Here is a 9,832-nt window from a genome sequence, read left to right as displayed (position 1 = left end):
ACTAGTAAAATGTTTATCAGGATATCAGCAACATTTTACTAGTTAACCACTTTTTGATATCTTTCACAGAAAATGAGATATATAGGCTCAAAGTGGACGATCCGGGTGTCGTTCTATTAGAGGTTTTACGGTATGTACAAGATAACAAAAATGAATCAACTGATAAAATCAACAATGTACCAGTTGAAAAGTTTTTTATATCTATAACAGGAACCGAGTAAAATTTACTCAAAGTTAAGAGTTAGAAGGCTCTCTTATTACAGGTTTTCCGGGATACCGTAAAACCTGCAAGAACGGCGCTCCCGAAATTTTCAGGTCCCAGTTTTTAAAATTCGAAAAGATTGGTGTTTTTGCTTTTTTAAATGTAGCAATTGTAATGGAGTTTTAGTAGAAAAACGAAATTTTCCACTAAAAAATGATGTCCCTCCAATAGAAGTTCCGTTCTCAGAGGACCCACGAAAAATACAAGTGCCCCCTCTATTTGAAGGGCCCCTCTAATTGAAGTGCCCCCCTAGACACCCCACGAAAAATTGAAGGGCCGGCCCTTCTAATATTGGTTTTACGGTATGTATTAATTCTCAAATAACAATGGAATACTATTCTTTCAAATGCACCAATTCAAAAAACGGGGTCTAACTCAAACCGGCGGCAAGCTCATAATGTATCAAACCGCTATGGCTTTCAGCTGCACCATTAGCTCAGTGCCTACGCGGCCAATTATTGAGCTGAAGGTCTTTGGATCAACTCGCAGCTACTGTTACATTATATGAAGAAATCGTTAGTTACTGATGTCAGAGGTACAGCTGTTCTTATGACTTTCTATGATAAAAATACCGAAGCTGAGGATGTTTTTACCACAGGTTAGCTGCCGTAAAACTTGTAATAGAAGGGCACCCTAACTTCAAACGTTGGCTCAATTTATTTCGGTTCCTGTCAGAGATATAGAAAAATCGTCAACTAATGAATTGTTTATCATAATATCCAAAGTGTTTTGTCAATTGACACATTTTCAATATCTTTCACAATGATTGAGATATGTAAGCTCAAACATAACAGTGTGGGGACCCTTCTATCACAGGTTTTCCGGTGTCCATTTCAACTTGAAACCTTTTTTAAAAAATATAAAATCTCACCTTGCGCAACTTCGAACGTCTCATAACTATTGTTTCTTGGTAATAATGAATGAACCGATTGTGCAGCCGCTGTTGCAATAGTAGTCGGACCACTCGTATGACTTACTACCAATTCAACTGTCACTCGATTATCGATTTTCTTGTCTGAAATTAAAAATTTTTCGCTTGTTAAAAAACTCATTAAAAATGGGTTACCATGAAAAATAAGGTCCAATTCTTCCTTGTGAAGTCTGACGACACTGTATCCCTCTGAGTTGATTGGTTGTAGTTCAAGAGCACATGTGTTGAGTTGGCAAGTGAACAGGCATCGAGCAGCAGAGCCAGGGCTGGAAATCGTAAAAAGATCAGATTTTGAAATTGAATTCAGAAGGAAATTTTTTAAAATCCTGTGTTAATTCAAAAGTTCAGATGAGCAACCTAATAACTTTCTGCACAAACGGAGTCTTGAAGAAATAGAGAAGAGCTAAATAGGCGGGAAACAAGAAAACGAAGGAAAAGGAGCATCCTTCTGCTTCTTAAAAGTGGCTTATGGCTATTTTCTTCGTCTTCTTCTTCTGTCTTTTCTTCTTCTTCTTCCTATATGGGTATGTGAGAAAAAAGTGACAAACGACAGAAGAAGAGAAGACAAAGTGATTTCCGAGAGCATAAACACCCAACACACGACACCCCTATAATTCTCTTTTGTTCACTAGCTTCTTCTTCTTTCTAGGAACTTTTCTTCTTTGGAATTTTAAATTTTCAATAGATACAAAGGTTGGAGTGGTCTGGGAATACGTTTCTACTATGAAGTTCACCCAAACCGGCAACTTTCAGCTCAATTATCTCAATTTCTGTTAAAATATCAAAAAGTTGACAATTGATAAATTATACATCATAATATCACCAATATTCCATCAGTTGACAACTTTTTAATATCTTCAACAGGAACCGAGATAATTGAGCTCAAACTTGACTGTTCGGATAGGCTTCTATTCGATGAAATACGGAAGCACCATAGACGCGGCAAACAGGCTGGTCTTTTTTTTCAAACTCACGAAGAAGCAGCTATGATACATTTGAAGAAGACATCTCCACGCAATTTCAGACTTCCGTCCATTTCGAATTTCGATGCATCTTTGAGGGTTCTGAAATTTTCAGTTTTTGAACTTTTTCAATTTTTTTTGTCACTTACACTGTCTTTGACTGGTATACAGGCACAAGTCGCTCGTAAATTTTGAGAAACACATTGATCGGTTCGAAAAAGTTAAGGATGATATAATGTAGGAACAGGGGTTCAGCGTTGACGGAAATTCGACCAGATAGGAGGGAAGAAAAGTAGCCAAGGTATCTGAAAATAATTGGAATTGGTTTCTGACTGGAAACTGACAACAGAAGCCCACCCAGGCCATAAAATTTCAGCTGATTTCTCTCGGTTTCTATGAGAGATATCAAAAACTTGTCAACGGATAAAATTTTGGTGATAATCTGTTAAACAATTTATTAGTTGACATATTTTTGATATCTTTCATAGAAAGTGAGAAAATTAAAATAGCACAGGGCGGCGTTTTGCAGTGGTTGCTACCGTGGTTGCGACCGCGTAGCTCAATTATCTCGGTTCCTGTGAAAGACCTCAAAAATTTTTCAATTGATGAAATATTGCTGATATTATGATGACCATTTTATTGGTTGAACATTTGTTGGTATCTTTAAAATAAACCAAGATAATTGAGCTTAAAGGGCGGGCTTCTATCTGAGTATGAGAGCCAGGTACGGTATCTAGTTTTCTGTGAGTAAAATGAAATAATATCAAAAAACATGGTGATATTTGATAGCTTTGATACTTCCCACTAAAATAAAAATATCTAAAATATTACCTTTTATAGCTGGGTGGTCCATCCGGCCCAAGAAATCTCTCTGAAAACCTCTGCATACTAAATCGATCTTCCACTGAGTCGTCTCTAAAACTTCATTGTCTTCTGATAACCTCCTAGAACAAAAAACTTACGTGGCAGAAATAGCATTATACCGCATGAAGGCGTTCACAACGACTGCACATCTTTCTAGGCCTCCCTAAAATTTTTTAATGAGCTGCTTAATTGAAAAATGACCAATTACCTTGCAAAAGATAACAGCGACGTTTAACGGATGTTCCAACATCCACTGATCCAGATTCTTGCAAATCGTGCACAATTTCTCAAGTGGTGGAGCAGTTTCTGATGGCCATCCGAATGCGATCGCGTCCAGGGAAGAGCTGATGTCGTGACGTCGTTGGGAGACGTTCCAAACCTGGAATTTATCAAATAATTTGTGTTTTTAATAGATTTTTAAAATTTTGAATTGTTTTATGATTGCTGGTTCTGATCTAATTGAAAGCTTCTACCGTATCCCCTCTAATAGAAGCCCACCCAAACTTTACGCTCAATTATCTCGTTTCATGTGAAAGATACAAAAAAGTAGTCAACTTATGAAATGTTTATCATAATAACACCAATATTTTATCAGTTTACAACTTTTTGATATCTTTCACAGGAACCTAGATAATTGAGCTCAAAGTTGACGGTTCGGGAGGCCTTCTAATGAAGGAAATGCAGTATTTCGGTTTCAATAAAACATATCAAAAATTTAGGACTATTTCAAAAATGTTCAGGTTTCTTTTCGAAATCAAAAATCTTCCAATTTTTGAGATTTTCATAGATTTTAGAATTTTTCAGATGTTGATTTTAAGAATCCTAAAAATTGATAAAATTGGAAAAAAAATCAGAATTTCAAAAAACTCTGGAATATTCTGAAAATTCATAGAATCGCAATTTTTTCAAATTATGAGTTTTTGCATTCGAAATTCTAAGATTTTTCCTTATTTTATTAATTTTAAAATTTTGCGATTTCATGATTTTTTAAAAATTTCAGGAAGTTTTTTTTTTATCTGAGGATTTGCGATTTTTAGAACTTTTAGAATTCTTCTAGTTTTCACAGGGATATAAATAATTAATGTTCATTAAAGTCAAATGATATGGAAACACGCTCTATTGCAACCAGCTCAATTAAAAAAAATATTGCGATAGAGCACTGTTTCTCTAGTACTCACTTTAATATGTTTCCCATGTGCCTTCTGAACCTGCTGTGCGGCTGGCAACAGGGATTCCACAAATTTCCGTTCACTGGTTTCAGCCGTACATGACATAATAATGAGTCGAGAAGTCACATATTCCACTTGTACTCCTTCTTTTCGATCTTTCATTTTTTGTTTCTGAAATTACCGCACCAATTCTCCCCCAATATACCCTCTAATAGAAGGTCACCCAAACCATCAAATTTGAGCCCATATATCTCGGTACCTAAAAAAGGTATGAACAAGTGGTTAACTGACAAAATGTTTTTGATATTATGATAAACATTTTATCAGTTGGCCAATGTTTTATATCTCTTACAGGATCCGAGATATATGAGCTCAAAGTTTGGGTGGCCTTCTATTAGATTGTTAACGGTAAGTCATTATGGGAGAAAAATAAAGAATCAAAGTTTCTAAACCTAAAAAAACGTTTTTCTTCAAACAAAAAAAATGAAAGAGAGTTTATGTGACAAACTGGTGAGAAAAAGCAAAAAAGAAAAAGATACTCTTTTTCGTTTTCTCTATTTTTTCCTCCAAAATTTGACACATTTATCTTTTGATTCTTCTTCTTCTTCTTCTTTTTCTTCTACTTGTTCTTATTTTCTTATTCTTGCTCTTTTTTTTGCATAAGTGCAATCTCGCTCTATTGATAATAACAAAAAATTGGAATTTATAAAAGAGCGAAAATGTCAAAAAAGAAACTGAAAGAAACAAAAAAGGAGAAGAAGAAGCAAGAATGAGAAAAATAAAAGAATCTATCAGAAAATTGAATTAGTGAGCTTGCTCCCAAGAAAATGGGAAAGGAAAAAAATGGGAATGGGACGAAAAAAACCAAAGTTAGAGGGAACGGAAATGGGAAACTTATGTTCAGAAAAGAAGAGAACGCCTTTTCCGTCGTCTTATTCTCTTTTGGGAATACCCAATCGAAAGAAAAAAAGAAGAAAAAAAAGAAGGCAAATCGTAATTCATGGGCTCCCATTTCCCATGTTTCACTGATTTATTTCTTTCTCTACTTCTTCCTCTTCTTTTCCTCTCCCTTCTTCTTTTCACGAAAAACGCACTTTTTTCAACAAAAATTGAAAAGAGAAGAGATGTGCCGCCATAGCTCAGTCGGTTAGAGCGTGGGTCTAATAAGCCCAAGGTCGCAGGTTCGACCCCTGCTGGCGGCAAATCTTTTTTTGCATTTTTTTTGCATGACTTCGTATTGATTTTGAACAAAAAAATGAGGTTACATGAGAATGAATGAAAAAGAGACAGATAAACGGTGATAAATGCGTGGTGAAGGTTAACTGCAAATCCTGTTTTTTTCACAGAAAACGAAGAAGAAGATAGAAGGGTGACAAGATTATTTATGGGTTCTGGGCAATAAAAAGGTGATATAAAGACATACCAGCCGTAGTTGGTCCTCACTGATTGTGTATACCTCGTAGCCAGCTTCATTGTTGGATTTTTTCTGAAAAAAACGAAAGACTTCGAAGATGAGATACCGTAAAAATTCTGGAGAAAGCCACTCAAAAATTTTGAACCAGTATATCTCGGTTTCTGTAGAAGATATCAAAAAGTGTTCAACTGATAAAATATTGGTGATTATATGAAAAACATTTTGTCAGTTGATTACTTCTTGATATCTCTAGCAGAAACTGAAATATGTGGGCTGAAAGTTGGTGGTTTGGGTGGCCTTTTATTGTGTATTACGGTAACTTCGTAAAATTATCGCTCTCTTAATTGTCCTAATTATAGAAACGGTATTCATCAGATGTCCTTTTGCTACAGTACTTCTAATTCGCGGACACCTATCCTTTTCAGATTTTCTATACAGTTCCTAGGCGCCAAACATCAATCGTCAAATCGTAACTCGTGAATACTCGTTCCCAGGAGCACCCTTTTTCAGAGAAACATAACTGAAGAAAAGACAGGTGGAACACCCATTTATAACGCCTCCTAGTCTCCCCAGTCTCCCGTGCGCATATGGCACAGTGCCAAGACAGTTGTCTGGCAATCTGAGGATCTCTGGTTCGATCCTCGGCATAGAAATGGAGCGTTAAATGAAGAAATACCATCCTTGCTCTGCGATGGCCGTCAAACATACACTTGAGAATTCTGTGTGAGGGTACTGTAGCATCGGGTTACTGTACACCAATCCAGACGATTCTCAGGTGGTTTGACGCCGGTGAACAGCTATGGCCTCTGATAACGCCTTTTTTGGGATTTTTTAGGGCTATCTCTAGTGTCAATCTCTCAATGGTATTACCGTATTTCCTCTAATAGAAGGCCATACAAGTGGTCAACTTTGAGCTCAATTATCTCGATTGCTGGGGAAGATATCAAAAATTTGTCAACTGATAAAACCTTGCTGATATTAAGAGAAATAACTTACAGTTGACAACATTTTGATATCTTTCACAGGAATCGAGACATATGGGCTCAAAAATTAACGGTACCTCCAAACCCCACGTCTTCTGATTCACCTTCCCTCTATTCTAAACCTTTCTTCTCCCATTTTTGTGTCCTTTTCTCCGTTTTTCCAATCAAATGTACATTTATTCCATTTATTCGTCTCTCTCTCTCTTTTTTCAATGAAAACGAACCGAATAGGCCCCCGTGTTTGTAGTATCTATGAAGGTGAAGCAAAAAAAAGAACTACAGAGAAGCGTGTCGGAATAGAAGAAGAAGAAGAAGGAAAGTGTCTACTTTTGCCCGTTTTATATATGAAATGAAATGATCTTTTTATGGTGGAAAAGAATCATAAAGTCGTTTTTGATATTCTGAGATACTGTAGGTTTGGGTGTGGCAGACTTCTAGAGATTTCTAGAAACTACCATTGTCAGGTTTGAGCTCAATTATCTTGATTCCTGTGAAAGATATCGAAAATGTGTCAACTAATAAAAGATTTTACCTTAATATGAGCAATATTTTATTAATTGACAATTTTTTTATCTTTCACAGGAATTGAGGTAATTGAGCTCAAAGTTGATGGTTGAGTGTTTCTTAAGAAACCAAAAACCTCTAGTTTCTATTTTAGTGTTTCTTTTGAAAATTCCAGTAAAAGTCAAACAATTACTTCCGTAACACCTGGTAATCCGAGTTCTAAGCCATTGTACCGATTTCTCAAATTCTCTCATTCTCCCATACTCTTTAATTCTCTCCCCACAGTAGTTTGGGAATAAGAAGCAAGAGGCATAAGCCTGTTTGGAAGAAGAAGGAGTTGGCTCATCTCACTCTATTTATTTATGTGTGTCCCTCCTCCACTAAAAACAGTACTCCCGGTCGGTTGGTGCCGCCCGTTTACCTTTTCTCTGCCACTCTCACCGTTTCTCACACTCTCTCGCCGCTTTTTCCGGGGGCTCGGGGAATTTCTGAGACTTCCAAATAGTGGACACGGCTTGAAACAATCGTGATTTCTCTTTTCTTGAGAAGGCGAGAGAGAAGAGACCCAGAAATTTTAAGAAAATCTCTGCATGTGGAATATTAGATAGTGAGAGAGAGAGAGAGAGGAGATAAAGGAAAAATTAATTGGTAGATGAAGAATCACAAATGGTTGTAATACCAGGCGGAAATTAGAAAAAAGGGATTCGCCCTTTTTTCTGTGATGAGTGATTCTAATCTAATTAATTACATAAGAAGGAGAAAAGAGGAAAGTGTACTTTTTCGGAAAGTGCTAATTTTTACAAGGAGAATCTGAAGCCGAAAAATCAAACATTTGAAATTTCAATTCCGGGGCAAATCGACAAGCATTCTCAGGTACCCCAAAAAATGGTACCTTTTTCGAAAATTTCAAATTTCGGGGCAAAATCTGAAATTCGAGGAGAAAAATCTGAATTTGGGGGTTTTTTAGGTCAAAAACTTTTTTAAAAAGTTGTTTTTTTCGGGAAATTTCTGGATTTTTCTGAAATTTCCCCAACGTTTTTTGCTGTGAAAAATCCATTTTTTCTAGAATTTTCAGCTTTATACATGAACTTGTAAAGCCAAAAATAGAAATTTTTGATGTAAAAAAATTTTCAGCTGAATGAAAAACCTGTATTAGAAAATCCTTTTTCTTCCAGTAATTAAATTTTTTTACGAATTTTGAAAAATCGGGAAATCTAATTGAAAATAATTCCGATTTTTGAAATTCGAAAAATCCGAAGCCAAGACTTTATCTGTACTCTAGCAGAAATTGTGAGGATTACTGTAGCTTTTTTTCTTTGATTTTTCCGAAAAATCAAATTTTTAAAATCTTACTGTAGGGCACTAAACACAATCACTCTTCAAAAAAACCAAAACTTTCCAAAGAGGATTGTAAAGTGAAAATGAGGTCAATCTATTGGAACCAGATGTTCGCGAAAAAATATTTTAAAGAATTTTCGAAAAAACGAACCCTAGACGTGCAACAAAGCGCTGTGGCGGCCATAATTTTCCCAGTGATGATCTGTAAAATCCAGGGAGATTGGCGGGTGATTTGAAAAGTTGTTCGAAAAAAAATAGCTTCTGGTAAACTGTTTTTGTCCCTCTCTATCTCGTGTGCCGCGCAAACATTCTTGATAGGCAGAGAGAATTAGAGAGAGAAAGAAAATCGGGTGGAACTGCTGCTGGCGGAAAAATGGGCGGAGCCTAATCGGGTAGAAGAAAGGAGTGGTCAAACAGAGGAATAGAAAAGTTAATGGGACGGATAATCAATTTTTCGGATGATTATTTTCTGTGTGTCTTGGTGTCCGGGTGTCATACGGAAATCGAGGAGATGAAATTCTGAAAATCTTGAAAACTGTTGGCCTTAATCATAAAAAATATTTTGAATCATATTTTCATTGAAAAAATAAATATTAGAATGTCCAAGAAAGAATTTTTACAGAAGATATAAAATTGCTCATTGATAATAGAGCTCGAAGTTGAATCCCTCGTGAATTTCGTAATCCATCAGAGTGATGTGGTCCTTGTAGATTGTGTACCACTTTTTCAGAACGATTTTCTCCCACCTGAAATGAAATCGGTCAAAATGACAATTAAAGTTTTTTTTGAGTTTATGGAAAATTAATCTAGAAATCGAAAACTAAATTTTTAGAAAAAAAATCGAAGGAGTTGTTCCGCTTTAATTTTTCCGATTAAACAATTTTTCAAGAAAAACATAGAGAATTTCTTTATATTTGCAACGAAAAACACCTTCAAAATTTCTCGAACAAATTTAAGCTCAAATGGTCCCTAATTTTTAATATTTTTCAAAGATTAAGAAATAATTACCTTGTACCAGTTTGTGCAGCGATCAATTTCTTCAAATCTCCAATAGTATCGGACGGATTGCACTTGATTCGCACCTTCTTTCCGAGACGATCATTCACTGTGATTTCGATCATTTTTCTTGAAAAAAAAAATAATCTAATGAAAATTTAGTTTAGTTGAGCTCAAAAAGATTTTCGAAAACAAGGTTTCTTTTCGCATTTTTATTCGAAAGCACACCGCCACATCAGAATGCAGACAACACCGCGACGCACAATTGCACACACAAAAAGTTGTACAATTTCATCCAACTATTTAAGTTATTGATTTACCGTTAAAAAGTAGCTTGTTTTTTAGGTTATTACATAATTTTCAAGCCTCCAAAAATGGCTAAATCCAAAACCAAAGCGTAATTGCGCGT

The 9,832-nt window shown here is 35.7% G+C and overlaps 2 protein-coding genes and 1 non-coding gene across 3 annotated transcripts; 1 reads left to right on the top strand and 2 right to left on the bottom strand.

The window, feature by feature from the left end:
- Window positions 1-2,163: 2,163 nt before the first annotated feature.
- On the bottom strand, window positions 2,164-4,362 carry Cbr-tag-83 (the record flags this gene model as incomplete). Its single annotated transcript, XM_002639042.1, has 6 exons — window positions 2,164-2,257; window positions 2,305-2,460; window positions 2,987-3,070; window positions 3,118-3,182; window positions 3,228-3,398; window positions 4,198-4,362. Coding segments are annotated over 6 exons (735 nt in total), but the record flags the coding sequence as incomplete, so codon positions are not given.
- A 954-nt stretch (window positions 4,363-5,316) lies between these two features.
- CBG28602 lies at window positions 5,317-5,390 on the top strand. The gene has a single exon. It is a non-coding gene (tRNA).
- Window positions 5,391-9,064: 3,674 nt separating this feature from the next.
- Cbr-ubl-5 lies at window positions 9,065-9,548 on the bottom strand (the record flags this gene model as incomplete). The annotated part of the gene is made up of 2 exons (XM_002639041.1): window positions 9,065-9,173; window positions 9,436-9,548. The coding sequence occupies 2 exons, from the start codon at window positions 9,546-9,548 to the stop codon at window positions 9,065-9,067; spliced, it is 222 nt and encodes a 73-aa protein (XP_002639087.1).
- Window positions 9,549-9,832: the final 284 nt, after the last annotated feature.

Source organism: Caenorhabditis briggsae (assembly GCF_000004555.2).
Source record: "Caenorhabditis briggsae complete genome, chrI, whole genome shotgun sequence".
NCBI lineage: Eukaryota > Metazoa > Nematoda > Chromadorea > Rhabditida > Rhabditidae > Caenorhabditis > Caenorhabditis briggsae.
The sequence above is the reverse complement of the archived record's forward strand: the minus strand, read 5'-3'. Positions and strand labels throughout refer to the sequence as shown.